General features: G+C 40.4%; 1 protein-coding gene across 1 annotated transcript in view; it reads left to right on the top strand.

Annotated features, from left to right (window-relative positions):
* The window catches only part of ABCC4 (ATP binding cassette subfamily C member 4), a 136,478-nt gene that overhangs the window by 16,674 nt on the left and 99,008 nt on the right, over positions 1-20,796 (top strand). The window contains exons 5-13 of the mRNA XM_026040478.1: positions 2,405-2,494; positions 2,864-3,027; positions 6,575-6,700; positions 9,162-9,411; positions 12,035-12,139; positions 15,841-15,930; positions 16,460-16,651; positions 18,154-18,248; positions 18,369-18,455. Coding sequence (XP_025896263.1) covers positions 2,405-2,494; positions 2,864-3,027; positions 6,575-6,700; positions 9,162-9,411; positions 12,035-12,139; positions 15,841-15,930; positions 16,460-16,651; positions 18,154-18,248; positions 18,369-18,455 — 1,199 coding nt within the window. The remainder of the gene's footprint in view (positions 1-2,404; positions 2,495-2,863; positions 3,028-6,574; positions 6,701-9,161; positions 9,412-12,034; positions 12,140-15,840; positions 15,931-16,459; positions 16,652-18,153; positions 18,249-18,368; positions 18,456-20,796) is intronic.

Raw genomic sequence — 20,796 nt, 5'->3', positions numbered from 1 at the left:
TGGATGGGAGAGCATCCTTAGTACAAAATTTTGAATGCTAATTCTCCTTAAGTTTTATATTGCCTTTCCTGGAAAGTTTAAAAACTGATTTTAGTTACAAAAAGCTTGTATTCAGACTCAGATATTTTGCGATTAATGTGAACTAATAGCGATGCACACAGGAAGTTTGTAGCAAATGAGAAAAGAGACAATTTGACAATTGTCTCTTTTGTCGCTTGTCCTTATGAGCCTTGTCCTTATGACAATTTTATATTTTCTTTAGGCTTTAGAATAGGCTCTTGGGTAGTTTAAGCTGTGTAGTAGTTGGCTAAGACAGAGAGCTGACAACTATTCCAAGGAGGCGGCAGCTTTTTTTCCTGAAATTGGTCCTTTTTATGGTCAGCTCTCCCTTTTTCCTCTGCTTTCAAATTAACAGTTTGGGGCAGGGAGAGATTAAAATGAATGGGAATACAGAAAATGGAAAATTGTTAAAAAATGGAAATGGAGTCAATGCAATTACATCTGGGGGAAAAAAAAGATGAACTCTAGACAGACAGCAGGGGTACAAACTGCTGTCATTAATTCATGTAAATAAAACCTATTTTCTTTGAAGAAGAATGCTTGCTGGGAAATACTTATGCATGGGAAACATGTATAGAGAAAAATCAAGCAGCTTGTTGTGCTGAAAACAGATATTTGGCAATTGTAAAATGAAACGCAAATTCAAATTGCAGTTCCTTCTTAAAAATGTGTATAACTTCCTAGAATATGTAGCTCTAGTTTTGATAGTCTTTCTTACCATCAGGATAAATTTAGAAATGTTATAGTTAAAGCAGTGTTTAAAGACACAGGTACTGGACAGGTAAAGGAGCAAAACGGGACATTTTGGTAGAAAATGATTATGTAAGTGAAACTCTTCCTTTGTGTTCAGTGTTGCCATTTCCTTCTGTCGAGATAGGTTGTGGCCAGTCTAGACCCAGGAAAATGTGAACATCAGCCAGGAAAATGTAAAGTTCATTTCAATAAGTATATATATATATACACACACGCAATATATATAATATATAATATATAATATATAATATATAATATATAATATATAATATATAATATATAATATATAATATATAATATATATATAAAATAATTTTGGAGTAGGAAAGGAAGAGAAGAATAGACAAACTGTGACATTGCTGTGTCTGGCCATGGTGTGTATGTCTGTGTCTTAAACACGTACAGAGCAGTAGGGGCTGCAGAGGTACCCTGGGGACAACGTCCCCAAACACTTGATGCCTGAACCGCTGCTCTTGGGGTCTGCAGGTAGCTAAGAGCTTTTCCAGCAGCTTTATCTGCTTGGATCTTTGTGGTGGATTAAATACAAGGCAGGAAGGTGGATGTGCTGGGGCTGCCCTCAGGCCGAGGGGATGCAGGAGGCTGAGGACAGAGTGATCGTTTGGCACTAAGGGGCAAAGGAGGCCTGTGGTGCCTAAAAAGGCTAMAGGTTTTGGAGAAATTACCCACTTTGGTTACAGGAAAACATGTAGCACATTCTGTTTGTTATTTTTACTTGTACTGCAAAATGGTGCTTTTCATTTTTGTGGCAAGGTACAGAGTTCTGCTCCTTTTAAGTTATGCCTGCACTAATGTACAGACTGCATATTTCCAGATAAGTTTTGTGGAATATTTTTATAATCAGATGCTATTTTTTACTTATTAACTTATTTATTAACCTCTAAAAATATTTTGTATTTATTTTTACTGCTTTTTGTAGTATGTGCTAACCYTTAATATAAACCAGAAATTACGATTTTACAGACCTTTTAACGAGGTAATTTGTAATTTAATTTGTAAAGGGATTTTAGCTCAGATCTTCAAAGGCAGAAGGCACAGCTCACAGTGTTCCTGAGAATTTATAATGCAGAAATACAGCTTGGTTTGTTGTCTTCTGTGATGAATCTCGGTCAAAAAAAAAATCTTTCTATTGGTCAAACCTTGTCCTGACTCCCATTTAGCTCCAGGGCAGAGTTTTCTGCTCTGTTGTTGCACACGCAGTCCTAATGTGAGCGGGAGAGAGAGCAAAGGGAAGGTTACTAGATGTTTTGGTTGGTGTTAATAATTTACTATGTTGGTATTTTCCCGTTTTTAATCACTCTGGGAAAGTAAAGGCAGTGTTTTTATGGCAACTTTTTTTTCCTTAGTCTTTCTGCAGAGTTTGTGTGTTTATCTTCAGGCTTTTCTTCAGACTATTAACCCAGCCAGTGCGTTATCTAGGGTTCTTTAGCAATGGCTGGGAGGTTCTCAGGCAGAAGCTGCGAAGTGGCTTCAGGTTTTGTTCCAATAAAGTGTTTGTGGGTTCAGTCTTCGAAGCATGGGTGCCATGTGCTGGGGAAGCTGTGGTAATTTGGGGCTATTTTCTTCTTTTCAGGCACTCCGTCTCAGTAACACAGCCATGGCGAAAACTACCACTGGCCACATAGTAAATCTTCTTTCAAATGATGTGAACAAATTTGATCAGGTAAGGAGGCAGGCCTCACTGAAGGGGCTGAAGGTGAAAAAAGCTACAAGGTTTGGTTATTTTCTTCACAACTGGTAGCAAAAGCATGAATATTTTTCCAAGTTGTTTCTCAAACATCATAAAAGAAGCACTAGTGACTTGAAATGTGGGGGAAAACGTACCGTTTTCTCCCCTTAGACGTTTCCCTGCTGCTTCCAGTGTCTTGGAGAGGTGTCAGTGTGTGTCCATGTGCTTCTCCAGTCTCGGTTTCCCTGCCAAAGGCCTTGGCACTTCCCACAGGCAGAGAGGCCTTTTGAGCTTGGCCTTCCTCAGGTTTTATTTTTCACTAAGGCCAAAAGCTTAATTTTTGCTTCTTGATTGTTTGCGTAGGTGACAATCTTCCTGCACTTCCTGTGGGCTGGACCAATTCAGGCGATAGCAGTAACMGTGCTTCTCTGGATGGAAATAGGCCCCTCGTGCCTCGCAGGAATGGCAGTCCTCATTATCCTGCTCCCTGTGCAGACCTGCATTGGGAGGCTTTTCTCTTCCCTGAGGTAAGGTCGTGCGTGCTGGGCTCTAGCCCTTCTCTCTGGGGCTTGCAGATGGGGTCTCCTGGGTTGTCCAAGCACTGCATTGACTCAAGGTAGTGCTCTGAGGTGGACCTCTGTGTGGTGAGGCTTTTTGCCTTGTCTTCGGGTTTTGACGATGATTTTTTTAGCCACTAATGTCATATTTTCCAGTTCCTGCTTAGGGACTTGAATCAGCGGCTTGTTTTTAAAGAGAGGCTGAAAATCCATAATGCCACTTGCTAGTCCTGGGCCTGGAAGAGTTTGATTAATTGCCCTTTGCTACGTGCTTGCATGCTTAGGAGTGTTAGTTCTCCTCATTGCATTTTTCTATCCAAAGTGAACAGAACACCACTTCCTAGTTGCTTGGATAGAAAAGAAAAACAAAAAAACCTTTTTAGCAAGTTACTCGCGTTTTCTTTCCAGTTGTAGCTCAAGAGAGGTTTCCTGGTGGTGCTGGGGCTGGCATCGCTGCTGCTTGGTTAGGGATGAAAAGAGCTCTGAGATTCACGAAGTCAGAGCAGTTCATGGGCTTTCTCCTCTGTTTGTAAGCACTGTGGTAGTCCCCAGCTCTTAGGCTCACCTAGTGTTTCTGTAATAGTCATTCCGTGTCCTCTGCCAAGTCCCTAGCTTTATACGATAAAACATGTTCTTAGTACACCTCATTCTTTCCTTACTTATGCATTTTGATTGCCTGTGCAAAATGTATGCATGTGTAATAAGTTGCTTAATAGTAAACCTAGCACTTAAATGGTGCTTTATTCTTGGTGTTCAAAATGCTCCTCCAAGGTGCTAAGCATTATTACCCTCATTTTTCAGATAGGGAACTTGAGCTGCAAAGAAGTAAGGCACTTATGTCAGGCCTGGGTGAGAAAACTATCTTGGAARTTCTGTGTTTTAAAAATTTCTCAGGATCCCTATAATACTCTTTCTATTTATYTATTTATTTATTTGCCCTAGCTATTAACAACCACTAGTTTGGCTGCAGTGCAAGGGAAAGAATTTCTTAACCCCAAATCCATTTACCTGCACAGATGTGCACAAATCTTCATAGCCCAGCGAATGGAGAGAGTTAAAATAAATCCCAGCCCTGTCGTGATGTTTCATGTTCACGTGGCAGTTGTTGGGAATCTGCATGGCTTGGAGGAAATGGGCCAGTGAAGAAGTAATTTAGGGATTAAAGCTTTTGCTGAAATCCAGGCGCGCTCCGTGTGGCAGCTAATCTGGGCTATTAGGCAGCATTGAGCTCGTGGCCCAGCCTTGCCAGCACCCRTGGGCACAGAAGCTGTCGGTGCAGACACTAAAGTAGCTTCACAGAGGTCGGAGCTTGCAGAGATGGGCTCAGTGTCACCTGGAAGAGCGTACACCGTGTTACTGACTGCTGCTTTTATCTGCACAAAGTTGTACAAAGTGTACAGTTTAGGAATAGTTTAATTGTCAAGCTGAAGAACGTTGTATGTGTTCATAAGAGTTTGGCCCTTTCAGTACTTTTGCCAGGTGATTGGAATATTGGAATTTAAAGCACTTCTTAATCTCTAAATTAGATCTTTTTAAAAGAAAAAAATGCTGTATGTGAAGCCTGATCTTGCTTTATCTTAACATGAGTGGAATCTACTGAATATGCCTTTTGAAAAAGAAAAAGACTACTTCCTTATAAATGGTAATTACTGTCACAGAGGGGTGGTCTTAGACATTTGAAAGAGCCTTTAGGAAACTTTTATAAAGTAGAGGATTTGAAAAAAAATCGTAAGAGGATAGTAATTTTGCTTTGATAAACTCATTTTTAAATTTTCCTACTGAAATGTTACTGTTTGATAGCTGGCTTCGGCTAAGCTATCCCCAGTCTTCCAAAGAAGCCTCGATGACATTAGGGCAGCTTTCCTGTGTTGCTTCCATCATTTTTCATGCCTAAATATTTCTTAATATGTCCCTTCGGTTATCCCCACATTTCTGTAACACTGGATTTAAAATACCAGACAGCTGCCTGAATTTTTTTTCCTGTGCAAGTGCTTTGAATGTGGCTGTTGATTCCAGAGCAACTGAGAAGTTTTAGGGGTGGGCAGAACTACCAAGACACAACAAGCCCTTTTGAAAAATATTTTATTATTTTTGTATGGTTTCTAAAGCATACATGCTTTCATTGGCCATATGTTAAATTATATAATTTAGGGAAAAAAGGTGAAATTTATCAAAACAAAGTCTACTGTAGGCCGGTCTATATGCAGAGTATGTTTGTATGCAGGAATGAATTCAGAGTTGCAACATGACTTCCAACTTTTAATGCTTTTTTTTCCCTAACTTTTAATGCTTTTTTTTTTTCTAAATGAAATTGTGACTTGATTGTTTAATTACACACACACACACAAATACACATGCTCATTTTTCAATTTATTCATCATTATAAATGTGATGCATGACCAGAATAGATTTTTTTAATGGTGCTAATTACAAATGTTCATAAAGTTTTATAGAGTAATAAGCACATTTATACAGTAATTTCTATTTCCTTTTTTGCATAAAGGGTGCATATGTGGATATACACATGATCACACACATGCATTTACACACAGATTTGATTTCACCTCATCTTAATATGGAAACTGTTCAGTGATGAAAACTGCCTTGCCTCACAATCCCTGGTCTGATCAAGTAGGAATGTTGGTTACCTATTAAAAGCCTAAAAAATCAATAGTCTTCCATGAGCCAAAAAAGATGACTTTACACTTTGATCATTAACGGCTTTTTATGTGTATTTTAACTGGTACAGTTCACAAGACAAAGGTCTTTTTTTTTTATTATTTTTTTATTTTTTTATTTTTTTATTTGAGCAAGAGGGTTTCTAGGTTTGCATTCTTCAGCTGTAGCTGAGATGCTGGTATTGAGGAATCTGCCTCAAATAGAGCTACCAACATACAAACAGAGGCCGTTTTTTTGGACAACACCAAAATAGCCTTTTGAGAGGATGCTATTTTGGCATTTCAAAACTCATTTTTTAAAAATACTTTTCTAATTTTTGTTTAGCTCTGAATTTAATATTTGGATGTGTATTTTTAATAAAAGAACTTCATGTATTTTCTACATAAATATGTTGTTTAAGGAACACCATGTGTTAGCACGTATTGAAATAATAAATTTGTGCTGATTTAACTGAATATGCACAATATTGGGAATACACAGAATCACAGAATGGCTGAGGTTGGAAGGGACCTCTAGAGATCATCCAGTSCAACCCCCTGCTCCAGCAGGGACACCCAGAGCACGGGGCACAGGGCGGCATCCCGGCGGCTTGGGAAGATCTCCAGAGAAGGAGACTCCACAGCCTCCCTGGGCAAATCAGTTGATCAATACAGGCACATCAGATCTTTTTGCTGTGTGTCAAGTGTAAGATACTGTTTTAGCAAAAACATTTAATGCAACTAAAATTCTATGAATCTTCTTTTCAAGTAGAAGTAAAACTGYCCATAAAATGAGTATATTATATGATAATAGTCTTTCTTCTGAGAATTTGAGATTTTTTATTTCCTGCTCGTTGCAGAAGCAAGACAGCTGCCTTTACCGACGTCAGGATTAGGACCATGAATGAAGTTATAAGTGGTATGAAGATAATAAAGATGTACGCTTGGGAAAAATCGTTTGCTGAACTTGTGAGTGGTTTAAGAAGGTAATCCTGCCAAGATACATCTTGTTACACGATATATCTGTATATCTATTTCCATTTTTACAAGTCAATAAATAACTAGGTTGTGCTTTGAAAAGGGTTTCACTTGAACATCTATGTGGCTTTTTATAACCCTCTGTTGGAAGAGGGAAAGAATGAAAATTTTTTGTAAGGAGGCAGAAAAAGAAAAAAAACTTTGATATTTATAATATCTATTGCTTTCTGTAATAGAGCATTTCTATGTAATAGAGTTTATGCAAAATCTTTTTCTTTTTTTTAATGTTTCCTGTAATGGATGTTTTTCTTCTGGTGCRTTTATGGTGTTTGAGTCTTTCTTGAATGATAACATTCTCAGATAGTATTTTAATTTCCTTTCTGACCCTTTGGAAGTGTTCTTCAAAGCACCTGAAAAGGGTGGTGATTCAAATTAGTGTTATATCTGTTTTTCAGGCACTGTTTATTCTTTTACTTGATAGTATGAGAACATTCAGTGTTAAGGAGTAACTGTAGGAGTTCTGGTGCATATTTCCCATTGATTAATTTTTGCTTTATGTCCATTACCTGCCAAAGAGAAGAGATTGTCATCCTACTGTGGCTTCTCTGAGTTCGCTTTTTCTTCTCTATTCTTTCTTTTTTAACCAAATTTTCTTTTTTAATGACTCCTTAAATGTGCAAATTTGCTTATGTTCAGTGAGCAATTTTTCCCCCGATGACTTAATCCTTTCCTTTTGCTAAATACTGGGTCCTGTGCTGCTTGAACATCCTCTATGGTGTAGTGGCTTCATGCTCTTCATGGAGCCAGAACTTCTTCATCGATGACGTCCTCAGTGAGAGATGAGATATCTAGGCTTAATGTCTCATTAAGTTTAGAGGCTTCTTATTTAGCAGTGGAGGAAAAAAGAACCTCTTCCAAAAGGAATCCTGCTACCTTTTAATGATAGCACTGTAGAAACCTGTAGCAAGCCCTGAAGTCAGCCATCCTTACCCAGTATTTCCACACTGACACTTGACAGTCATTAAGATGACATCTGAACTCCTCTCATCTATATTTTTCCTGGGAATGTCCATGTTATTTTCCTTGGATTTCAATGTGTGCTGTAAGAAGCGTAGCCATAAAGCTCCGACGCAGGTAGACGTAATTTTTCTGATACTTGTGGAGAGCAGTACAAAGGACTCGCTGATTATCCCCAGATAATGGGGGATTATTAAGGATTATTAGAGGGTGGGAAAAGGGTTTCATCCAGGATTGCAGAAGTAATTGAATTAGACCCAATTCAAATAGTTTATCTACAAATGTTCTTTCAGTGTCCTTTGGAGGAGATCAGAGACTGTGAGCCCTTAAGCTGAAAAACTAAGTCTTTGAACATCCCTGAAAGTCTGTCAATTCAGCCAATTTGGCAAGTAGAGTGGAAAGTGGCTTAACTAGCTTTCCAGTGGTGCGTCCTGCATCCTTCTCTCTGTTAAACGAGGACTTAATTTATTTCAAATGGTATAATTATAACTTGAATTTCTACTCATGGCGGATAGTTCCAAGTGGAAGGGAAATGAGGATGAGCAAGGTTTTCCCTGAGAATTGCCAGAGTATTTGAGAAGAGAAATTGGAAATTGTTGTAGTGGAATTTATTCTAAATTAATTTAAGCAGATAAAATTGAATTGTATGTGGAAGGAGTAGGTTATTATGGCTCTCTTGAAAAATGTGGTTTTAAATAACAGCTTAAGTTTGATGGCAGCTGCACTGTAGGAGCAGTAAAATTTCTCGGATCTGCTTTGATGAGTCAATTGGAAGTGGAAATTGAAGTTTRGCAGGGGTGGAAATGGGACACACGTGAATCAGCAGCCTGTCAGGTGCCCCATGGAGCCGTGTGTCCCCGTGCACTTTATCCAGTGCACAGCAGTAGGGTATTACCCTACCCTAGGGTAGAGTATTGGCCAGCAGAGCAACTGGTCACAGACCGGTATTTGCTGAATTATTAGCCAGAATTCCTAGAGCTAAAGGAGCCGGGAGCAGTGTCCAAAGGGAGCAGGAGGAAGGAATTGGGATGAGATCAGATATTGCAAATACTGTGGTGCAGCCTGAGGAAGAGCAGCTGATTTAAGAGTGGATTACATGGTCTAAGGCTGGACTCATTTCAAATTAAAACATAAATAAAATGAAAGAAAAAAAAAACCAAAACAACCCCCCAAACAACTTTCTGTTTTTCTTTAATACCTTAGTAACTTCAGGAAAAAGAGAATACCTTTAAGTGCCTTCCTCAACTTGTTAGCCTCTCTTTTTGGTCTGTCACTGTTTACCATTTGGCGTGCTGCTTTGCCGSTGCTGTTGAGAACGCCTCTTCCTATAGGAGCTGGGGAACAAAAAGGCCATAAAAGTGAAGCCTGGGAGCGGGGTTCCCTCACCCTGCTGTTGAGGGCGAGTGTGCTGAGCGGTGCGTGTGAACACTGGCTCCTGTTCTGCGTTTTCAGGAAGGAGATTGCCATGGTTATGAAAAGCTCCTACCTTCGCGGCCTGAACCTGGCCTCCTTCTTCGTGGCGAGCAAGATCACGGTGTTCATGACCTTCATGGCCTACGTGCTGCTGGGCAACGTCATCTCGGCGAGCCGCGTGTTCGTCGCCGTGTCGCTCTACGGCGCCGTGAGGCTCACGGTCACGCTCTTCTTCCCCGCCGCCATCGAGAGGGTGTCGGAGGCCGTGGTCAGCATACGGCGCATCAAGGTACGGGCGCCGGGGCTCCGGGCTTGTTGCCCTCCTATAACAACGATGCGACATCGGCAATGAAAGCGGCTTCGTGTCGGTGTTGTAGGGCTTGGCGTTTGCCATGGAATAATCCCCCTCCGAACTGGAACATGTTGCTGTGTAAAGCAACATATTGCTTTTTTCCCCACCAGTATTTGGTGGGGAAAATCAAAGGCTACAGGGCAGTGGGGTGAAATGTGGGGAGAAAGCACGTGAGCCAAGAGCTCCTGTGGAAATCTTTTGAGCCAAGAGAACAAAATAAAGGTGTGCGGATGGCCAGAAGTGTTGGGTTTGGGAGCTGTGAGCCTGGAAATACAGAGGACCAAAAAAGCAGATGGGAGAGATGGGAGGCACAYTCCTCGTGCGCTGGGCTGCCCCGTCAGGCACGGCCCCTAGCCCGTGTCTCAACTCCTTCCAGCACCGGAATGAAGACACTGCTACAAATGCAGCAAGAGTGAGCATTGCTCACACTGCTGTTTGTTGCAGAGGGACTTTATTCTGTTTGGTTTTGTGGTGTTTAGTGTGATGTTTCAAATAAAACAAGTACACAAGTACACAAGTTTGCTGGGTGTACCAGCATTTTAGTGTAAATTGTAAGAACAAAAGATTTAAGTGCAAATTAGTTTTTTTAAATTGAAAATTTAAACTCAAATTGCCAAGCTACGGAAACACACATTTAAAGTAAAGCATGTCAACYGTTCTAGACCTTAGTTTTGTGAAGAATCAGATTAATGTCATCTGGAACCAGAAAGAGAAGCGCCTTTCATGTAATCATATGGCTGTGTCGCCATGTAATGTGTTGATGAAAGAAGCTAAATTCTCCCATTTTAAATTCATATGCTTGAGTGTAATGAATCCGTTTTCTTGCTGGTAAATTTGCTAATTGTACTAAGACCACACATAAAGCACACATGAAAAAGGTAATYGTGGCCCTTTGAGAAAGGTTTGTTAAAAGTTGATGCAAATAGTGTTAGACAATGTTAATGAAAACCATAGYAGCTGTTTTGTAGGCAGTAGCATGCATTCCTGCTGCTTAAAGGAAGCTGTGGGAGAGGGGAAGACGGCTGGGGGGCTCGGTGCTGCTTTTCTGTCCTCTCGTACAGCCCGTGCTCAGCTCCATGGCAGGGCTCTTGGAAGGCATTCCTGAAGGTAGGCAGATGCAGGGGGGTTTTGCCTGAGGAAGGTACATTAGGAAGAACAGAAACTGACTGATGAATTTATTCCTTTTCTTCCTATTCCAATTTCCAGTGTGTTCTATGCTGTATCCCAAGATTTTGCTTCTAGCAGCCTGCTCCAACTCACTGTGATTTCTAATGAGGGTTGTTAGAAACCAGCTTCAAAATCAAGGTTCTTGGGAATAGGTAAAGAACTCAACTAACGAAGCTGCAGTGTTCTTGGGGCAGTTCTCCACTCTTTTGTGTTGAAGCACTAAGATCAAGGTCCTCTCCTGAAACACAGCAAGAGCTGTTGGGTTTTTTCAGCGGCTTATTTTGGCGGCAACTAGGAAAGGAAGATAAAACTTCATCTGGGTACAAAAGATGGGGTTTCTCTCTCAGGGATGCGGAGCKCTCTGAAGCTAACGTTTGCTTCCCAGCTGCTTGTGGAAAGTTGGCAAYTTCCTTTTTCTCTCCGTGGAAGATTAATAAGCACAAAAACAGTGCAAGGATGTTTTAATAAAGCCTAAAAATCTAAGGATTAAGATTTTTTACTGCTTTCATAAATTTATGGCTCGTGTTGATTTCCCCATCAGTATTTACAAATCTTGGAATTAGCCATATTACTTTTCTTCATTCATATTAAATTTATTTGCAGTGTTCCACCTGTGGTGCTGTCMCCTTTTTGAATCAAGTGGCTAACTAGACTTTATACCTGGTGAGAAAGCTACTGCTGTCAGAAGCTCCTGAYCAAGTCCTGTATTACAAGTGTAATACACTGTAGAAAGAGCTGACAAACAAGAAACCACTTTCTTCCTCATGGCTCCCATATTTCAGCCACAGTCTAAATCCAGATTGTATTTGCAAGACCTTTTTTCTCAGCCACAGCCCTCCACACRTACTTAGGCTGCCTGGAGTTTCTTTACTTGTCTACCACCTTTTTAATCTGAGATCTCCCCTAAACACCTATTACTGCCTGTTAGCTCCCATCTGTCAGAAACAGCACTTGGCAAAGTCCCGCTTTCTTGGCCAGAGAGCTCAGACTTATATAAGCTTATATATATATATACATATATATGGATGTATATATATTTTTTCCTTTTGGTGAAGATACAGGCTGTGAGTTCGGTACTTGTTCACAACTTTCCACAGTGTCCTCACAGATCCTTTAAGCAACATGAGAACCAAGTCTTTGCTCATCACATAAACAGCGCAGTGATGAGGAGAGGTAGTTAGAGCCTCGTCCCTTCTGCATTGGTACAGAGGATGGAGCTCAAATTTGAGGTGTGCTGTTCAAAAGTGTTGAACATTGCTTTGGAAATAAAATTTCTTGAGCTGTGTGTATCTTTTATAAATGTGTATTTCTTTTGTATGCTGCTTACAGAAACAGAGGCKTTCACTCCTTAGTCTGAAATTGAGCAATAGTCTGTGCTTTTCTTTCCTTGCAGAACTTTCTGATACTTGATGAGGTCTCACACTTCAAACCACAACTGCACAGTAGTAAYGAGAATGCTGTTCTGCATGTCCAGGATTTGACTTGCTATTGGGATAAGGTAAACTTACTTCTGCTGAACACTAAGAGTATATTGATGGTGCAGGCATTTGAGGTTTACATAGCAGTATATCTGTATATAGTGTGCTGGTTTTTTGTATGGTGCTTTCTATACATGCGAAACCCATTAGTATGTTAACTGTATAGTATGTATGCGTGCATGGGAAATGTATACATGAGAAACAGTATCAGGTGCTTCTCAGAAGTAGCTAATCCTGAATATTAGGAGTAACTAACTAAACTTGTCTATAAAAAATGGCCTTGTGTTACCTAACAGCGCTGCAGCATAGCTCAGATGCTGAATTTGTGATTAAAGGCAGGCAGAACATCAGTGTCCTGGCCTAGAACCAGAACTGTTTTGTCCTTCCCATAACAGATTTGAAGGCTTAAGAGACTAAGCTGTAAGTATTTTACTGTGTGTATTTTAATGGCTGTAGGTCAGCTACATACTGTGCTTTCCCTGAAATGCACCTAAACCACCAAAATGTCTAGACAAAGGGACAATATACAGGTGATAGATTTATTACATATCCTTTTTTTTAAAATGAGGTAGATTGACATTTCTTTTTAAAATCAGAATCACTATGATAAGTGGTAATTTGTGATGAATTGCTGGAGATGTTATGAGCTGTCACTATCATTGCAAAAGAGGCTATGAAGGTTTTAGTTTTCATGAGAAGACATCAGAAATATTGGAAGCTCTGAAAGTGAGTTCTGCATGTGAATTTGCAGCAAATAAGGTGTGTGGAATACTTCCCTTTGTGCACCTTCTTCCCAAACACATGCTGTGTCCCAAGGAGGATAGAGTATGAAGATATATGTGTAAAATAATCCTACTCAGCAACAAAAGTAAATTGCTACTTTACATTTTACTTTCTCAGAGTTGTATCCATGAAAAGAAGTTTTGAGACATCAAATCTTTTTTAATTAATTGATACAAAATACTTAATGAATATGTTCTAATGCAAAAATGAAATGTATTTCTTAGTCTTTGGTTTGTCACTAAACCAGAAGTGGTACCTGCACTAACCATCTATAGGTAATTGTAGCATAAATCAGCCATATAACATCTTCATTATTTTTCATGACCAGCTGACATTACTTAAAGCTGTTGAGCATGACTGGAATTACTGGTTTCCTTCTGATTTTATTTTATTTTATTTTATTTTATTTTATTTTATTTTATTTTATTTTATTTTATTTTATTTTATTTTATTTTATTTTATTTTATTTTATTTTATTTTATTTTTTAATATTAAAAAGCTGTTTTCACTTGAATATTGAATTTAAATGTACATGGGTAATGAATAGCTCAACCAGGATTATTAGAGAAATTCAAAACACTTGCAATGCTGCAAAATAATTTCATGGGTTCTTGGTGAAAAGATGGGTCTTGGTGAAAAGATGGTAAGTTCTGAGAGAGAGAGAGAGAGARAGAGAGAGAGAGAGAGGAGCTATGAAAGGAATAAAAGAATTATATTACAGGTTGTGATTTAACCTGCCTAACTTGCTACCCTTACTAAGTTTCTCACGACTCTTTGAGTCTCTGTTTAGCAAAAGTACATCTGGATGGTAATTTCTTTTTGTGTTTAAAGATGATGAGCCAAAAGAGATGTTAAAAAAAAAATCACTGGAAGTAAGAAAGGGATTATTAGCTAGGCCTTCAGGAAAACAACTTAACATGGTGTATGGCAGTTTATCGAGAGATAAACAAACCCAGTTAAGTGATGGTCACACTTTATGGGTGTTATCCGRGTCCCGCAGGCTGGGTTGGCACCAGCGTGGCGCTCGGGATTCGGGGCTCTCGGTTCTTATCTGTGTGCCGTTAGTTTATGGAGCTCCCTGCCTTTTCAGCCAAACAGCTCTCTGCTTAAACGGAGGCCAAATAGACTCCGGGACATTTTAGGCACCTTAGAAAAATGAGAAGCCTAAGTGGTGTCGTATTTTTATGGGATACGTGGTCTTTAAAGCCYTTTGATGGAGTGGGTTACCGCTGAGGGACGCACGAGCTCACCTCAGGGCAGCAGGCCCGTTCTCCATGCTCCCCGCATGGACCCTGCTCCCCACAGCGACCTTCCTTGCCTAGAGCCCCGTGGTGACCCAGGTCAGAGGGATAAGACAACAGCAGTGGCATCGCTGCTCCTGACRGGTGTTTTCTGGCATCTTTCCTTCCCTGACCACCCGCCTGCAACGTGAGGCGGGAAGGAGCTGCCGCGGGGAAMATGGAGGGCAGGGAGAGCTGACAGGGCACAGGGCAGCCCCGGCATTGGGAAAAGTAGGGAAAATCAACATCAGCTGTGCTCTAAAATAGGTTTAGTGCCGAAAAGCAGGTATCATGTATTCGGGGCAGGCGGTTTCTAAAGATGAGGGACGCCGATTTGGGAAGACGCCGTGTCCCCGAGGTGCCTGCAGCCCGCGCTGCTCCTTGCGCCTCCGCCCGGGCTCCCTGCTCTGCCCGGAGAAATCCCGGTTCGTGGTGAAAGCCGGCGGGGAGSTCGGGAGAGGAGGGAAAAAGCCCCGTTGCTGCCACCTCGTGGGCATTAGTAGTAATAGGATAGGGAGGTTGCGAAGTCAAACGCAACGCCGGGAAAAATGCGGGTTGCTGCGCCCCAGACTTGAGCGGGAGCTCAGGAGGGAGGCCGAGCTCAGGAGGGAGGCCGAGCTCAGGAGGGGGGTTTTGCTGAGCCCGGGCTGCCCTGTGGCGTCCCCGGCCCGAGCTTGCGCTGCCCACCTAGGTTCAACGAGCACCCCAGGCTGGGCCCTCCCAGCTCATAGGAAACGTTTGCTCCTGAATTCCTCCTTTACACAGCGCCCGAACTTGGTCACCTGCCATATTCCTCCTTTACACAGCACCCGAACTTGGTCACCTGCCGTTTCTATATGGATGCAGCGATAGGAGATGCATCCTCAGGCTCTTCAACCTCAAAAAGGTGGCGAGAGATTTTTAAGCACCTTTCCAGTAGTGTGGGGGTTCCCTAGGTTCCCCTAGGGAATGAAGGGGAAGGGGGTTCCCCTTCATTCTGATCTTTTCTTGATTTTGCTGCTTCTTTGGCCCTTTAATAGAAATACCAACCCAGTTCAGCTTTTTCTTTTTTTTTCCTTTTCTTTTTTAATGCTCCTGTATTTCCATTTCAATTTTGTGTCATGCTTTGTGTGGTATAAGATGCGTGTAAAGGCCAATCCTGTTAGAAGGATGTTCAGCATTCCTGGGAGAGAGCTGAGTGGGGCCCTTAGGAATTAGAGCACAGCTATTAAAGGCACGGCATCGTTTCTCTTCRTAAGAAATGGGCTTTCTTTTTGCCTTTCTTTTTTTCCTACGAAATATATCGGGGAAGTAAGTGCTTATCAGTAGTGTGACATAAAGGGGAGAGGTGCTGAAGAGGCAAGGGCAGCCAAATTCTGGGTAGTGTATTTATACACAAATCACCCACGAGGCGTCTGTCGGAGCCTTTGGGATCAGAGTTGTATGAGAACCTGAACCTAACWGTGTGTGTAACGTTGTAGTGCTTGTGTTTAGGGATCTGTGTCGTCTGAAAGAGTTTGTGAGCTGTTGGAAGAGGCAAGTTTTATGCCCGAAAATATGAAGCTATGGGTTGTTTATTTGTGGCCATTTATATGCATTGTTTTCTGCTCCTAGAAGCTTATTTTGATGGTGTGTATATTATGTTACTGAGGAAACATGATTTTTTCTCKAATCCATAGAGTTTCGATAGCCCAGCACTTCAACAGCTTTCATTTACTGTCAGACGAGGAGAATTATTGGCTGTCATTGGTCCAGTGGGAGCTGGAAAAGTAAGTCTCRATGTTTTACACTACCCTGTCTATTTTTTTTGATGGGTTTGTTAAACACAACTAGAAAGTTGCCAATATACAGGCCCTTTCCTTGCATAATAATACACTTTAAATCAAGGAAATGGCTATGCAGGGGGGCAGATGCCTGTTTTGAGGTGGGAGGCATGGTTGGTGGTTGAAAAGTGCTTTGTACTTCACTTCTAGACTGCATGTGAAGGCTGCTTTATTGGCTGTCATGCTAATAAATGTTACTCGGTATCCGTGATGTCGTTAATGCAATCAGATCGCTTCAGAAAAAGTTGTCTAAGGTATAAAGTGACATTGTTTTTGGAAGTGCCGCTATCAGGAGATTAAAGTTTGGGTGGTACCCAGCTTCTTGAAGACTCATTTCTGAATATGCAGTTAGGAGGCAGATCATTTCTACGTCTTAATTGCTGATTTTTTTATCTATCTATCCATCCATCCATCCATCCATCTATCCATCCATCCATCCATCCATCCATCCATCCCCTTCCAAATTTTTTTGCAGTCTTCACTTTTAAGTGCTGTGCTTGGTGAGCTGCCTAAAGAGAAAGGATTGATAAATGTTTCTGGAAGAATTGCCTATGTTTCTCAACAACCCTGGGTGTTTTCTGGTACAGTAAGAAGTAATATACTGTTTGACAAGGAATATGAGAAGGAAAAATATGAAAAAGTTCTGAAAGCCTGTGCTCTTAAAAAGGTATGTTTTTCTCTGTGTGTTTTATTTTAAACACTTTTATTTTATTGTTCTTGTGGGCCATGCTGTTGCTAGTAATAATCCACCCTGTACATTATTGCATTTGAAATATAGTCTGTGTCTCAAAAGAAATATGTGTAATTATTTCTAACATCTGCGTGTGAACACGTCCTTGTAATTCCTCATAACTTCACTAGAGGGAGATGCAGCTTCTGTGAAGCTCGGACAGATTTAGGAAAAATGTTCCAAATACTTCATAATTACTTTTAGTAAAACTAGTTTTAGTTTTGTTTGTTGTTACGCTAGATATGTATGTTAGTGGGCTAATAAAAGGTMGAAAGTAAACCTTCAGAGTAACACTGTCACTCATTTTGTAAATGCTGTTTGTTTGCTGTTTTAAGTAAATTTCATGTATAGCATGTATGCATTGGTAACCATTATCAACAGAACCTTAATGCTTTATACTGGAGAACTTGCTGAGCCCAAGAGTTCAATGAAAAAGAACATTTTTGAAAGGTCTGTGTGTAAAGGAGTTTGTGACATGAGATATAGGAGAGGATTAAGCCAGATTTGTCAAGAAACAGACATTTTGCTTGGCAGCTAAAAAGGTTTTATGCAGCATGCTAGGATATTCCTGTCAGCAGCAACATAGGTAAAAAGCAGATGGTTACTGTGATGAAATTTTTCTTTTTCTGGAAGGTTTTTACACGTTGTAGTTTTAGCATCCTCAACTGATTGATATTCAGTCTTTTGCTATTGTCTGAACTTAAGGTCTTAGTGACTTTAAAAGACTGCAAGCTGCATTGAAAACACTTTGTATTTTATGATGGATTTATTTTTGTAGTTTTCTTTCAAATTTATGAATCTTAAAAAAAGCTGTGAATAAACTTTGTGAGTATGTTATTTAGGTCAATGTAAATCTTAAATATTTTGTGAAGAAAATATACATTAGTATGACATGGAGCACTGTTTATATTTTCTCTTACTCGTAATCCAAAGAATTAACCAATCTTGTATAATGAATGGTATGAATTGGATACATTGTAGTAAGAATAAAACTGATGTAATTCTCAGGGATATTGGCAAGTGGAAAATAATTTACTTTTTACTGATAGTCCCTATTCAATTTGATTCATGGTAATGACTCATTAGGTATAGTAAAAGCAATAGAAAGTTAATTTACTGTTGTATGTAGGGTAGTCTGAAGGATCAGTGAATATTCCATATGATGCCAAGAATAATAATGTGCTTCCCTCTGGCCACAGCTACAGAAAATGTGACTTTTTAGATCTGACTTATTTTTCAGGTATTTTAATGATCTTTTGCTGAAGATAAAAATCCCTAAAGTCTCTGGATATTTCATCTTGTATGACACTTTAAGTGTCATCTCACATTAAAATATTAATACTATTTGAATAAGGCAAAGTTATGTTGAAGGTTTTGTCAGTTTTTGTGGTTAAAATGGTAAAGATTTTTACTTGCTGGATTTTTTTTTATGTCTACAGGACATGGAATTATTAGCAAATGGTGACTTAACAGTGATAGGAGACCGTGGAGCTACGCTGAGTGGAGGACAGAAGGCTCGTGTAAATCTGGCCAGGCTAGTGATTTTTACTGCTTCTAGTATGCACAGGTTTGGGGGAGGTTTTTGACAGGAATTAGGAATTAAAATAAACRAGCGTAAGAGTTTGTGGTACTGACTTTTGTTTAAACCTTGCAGAGCTGTATATCAAGATGCAGACATCTATCTTTTGGATGATCCACTGAGCGCAGTAGATGCTGAAGTTGGGAGACACTTGTTTGAAAAGTATGTTACTGCTTTATTTTCATTCAAAATCGTTTAATTTCACTTGAGGTTTCCTTTCACTTATTTTTGTTTTATTGTTGTATTGCGCTTCCTTGCAGAAAGCCTTTTCTTTGAGGGGAAAAATAATTCCGTTTACAAAACTTAATGCATTCTCTTCTGCATTAATTTTTTTGTTTGTATTATGCATCCAGAAGATCTCTCTCTCATTTTTTTTGTATGTGTCCCTGTCATTTTATTCATTATTTTAAAAGCACTGGAGAACTCCTTTGAAGATACTATATATTATAATGMGAATTATCCTTAAGGGAATATGTACCTTTTTCTTGGGGGGAAAATGAGATTTCATGTATCAGTATTGGATTTTATTAATATTTCGTACTGAGTCAAGAAAAATGTGTGGTGGGATTTTAAATCGCTTCTTACCTGGCTGCAGCTTTATTTGCKTAGTAATAAGCACTTATTTCAAGTGGTTAAAGAAAGGACAGAATTTACTTTCCTTCAATTCTTGAGTGATTTTCTTCGTTTCTGTTCTTGAATGCCTGAAATTTCTCTCAAATATACGAAAGGGGGAAGCATGGCCTGCAGACTGCACTGTGGAGAGCAGAAATGGTGAAAAGGAGGATATATAGCTTGCCATAAAAGAGAGGGGTAGTGGGATATTCTGAGAGGGATATTCTGAAGAAATAGGACAGTGTTCATTAAAAATCGGGTTCCCTTTTCAATAAATTTCTTCTTGACCCTCTGTCTCCCTTATTTCAAGCTGATCAGTCTACAGCCTAGAGCCCAGGAATAACGCAGGTATTGCGGCCAGTGTTTCATTCTTGTTTTGTTCATAGCTTGCTTGTGCCTCTTATCAAAAGGTCTGGTGTAGAATTTATTAGAAGTGGAAGGAAACCTCCCATTGATTGAACTTAGTGGGCTCTTGCTGAAGGCCTAAATGAGAGCATTTCCTGGAGCACATTTACATCCTCCCTGAATTCCCACTGTACCAAATATGTGCATTAATTTGCTTTTACTGYTGTTCCCTCCCCTGAGCCCCAGGCAACTATAAAAACCTGTTTTGCAGAAATGCTTGTAGAATTTGCATTGACTAGGGTTGCAGGCATGTGCTTCTCTCCGCGTGGGGAAGCTGTGGATACCTAAACTGGAGAATTGCACATCCTGTTGATGTTTATGGTTTCAAATCTGAACATCCCTCTAAGACGCCATCAAAACTATATTTTACTTTACTGATTCTTTAAAGTGGTGACTTTGGTTCCGAGAGCCTTGGATAGGAGCTTTATGCTGCGCAGGTTTACGTTAGTTACTCGGTGCAGGATCATTTTCCCATTCCCTGACGGATACCTGGAGATGGTTACTTCTGCGTTTCACATATTTTGCCGCATTTCTTTATGGCCTGTTGAAACTCCCTGGGTAGCTGCTCCTTGTTTTGTTCCTGTACCAGAAGGCTGCTCAGTTTTAGCTGCAGGATGTCTGTGAGGTGCACGCAGCTGGGCGGCCAGCCTGCCTSTCCCTTAGCTGGGTCCTGAGGAAGGTGCAGTAGGGCCTTGCAGGGGAGCTCAGGACCCTCTTCAGTTCATTTTGCTTTATGTGTGAGCTGTGAGCGTGTCTGCGTCCTGCTGCAAGGCCAGAAGGGTTTTTGTTTTTAACTGCAAAACCTGTAAAGATCTGGGGAGCATTGCTTGGCTAACATGGTGTGTATTTTGCTCATAAACAGGTGTAGATGGGGAGGAATTAGGAGATGATCTGAGAGCATCTGAAACTTGGAAAGCAACTTCTTCTAACAGTGTTCTTGCTTTGGTTTGCCCCTTCTTCCCCGTCTCAGTGTGAGCTAAACAGGTAAAAGCAGGATGAAAGCATTTCATGGGGAGAGCAGCCTGCATGGTGACAAAAACCTTAGGAAGGTCTCCTTGTTGAACAACACCAGGAAGGACAGCCTTTAACAACCCGAAGTTGCCCCTGAAGCCTCTCTGGCAGCTATAGAAGGTGTTGGGGAGAGTGTGGAGAGCATCTTGTTCCGTGTATGGCCTTCACCAACATGTTTTCTGATGTGCTCTGCTTCCTGGACAGTGCAAGAAATGTGAGAAGACTTGGGCAAGGACGATTTCTCAGAATACCGCGCTGAGGAATGTCTGAGAGGCCACTTCATAGACACTGCCCCTAGGAATCCAAACCGCAAGGCCTGGAACAATGGCTGAGATGGAAGAGAGAGAGAGTTGTTTAATGAGAATCTGAAATGGATATTGTTCTGTGCCCCTCCTCTTATTTCTTCTTTTCTTCTTATATTCATGTTTAATTTCTTAGAAGTGTCTTTTCTATGCGTATCTGTCTCAAGACAGGT

The sequence above is a fragment of the Nothoprocta perdicaria genome, unplaced genomic scaffold, assembly GCF_003342845.1.
Source record: "Nothoprocta perdicaria isolate Ctin4 unplaced genomic scaffold, notPer1 scaffold_259, whole genome shotgun sequence".
NCBI lineage: Eukaryota > Metazoa > Chordata > Aves > Tinamiformes > Tinamidae > Nothoprocta > Nothoprocta perdicaria.
The sequence above is the reverse complement of the archived record's forward strand: the minus strand, read 5'-3'. Positions and strand labels throughout refer to the sequence as shown.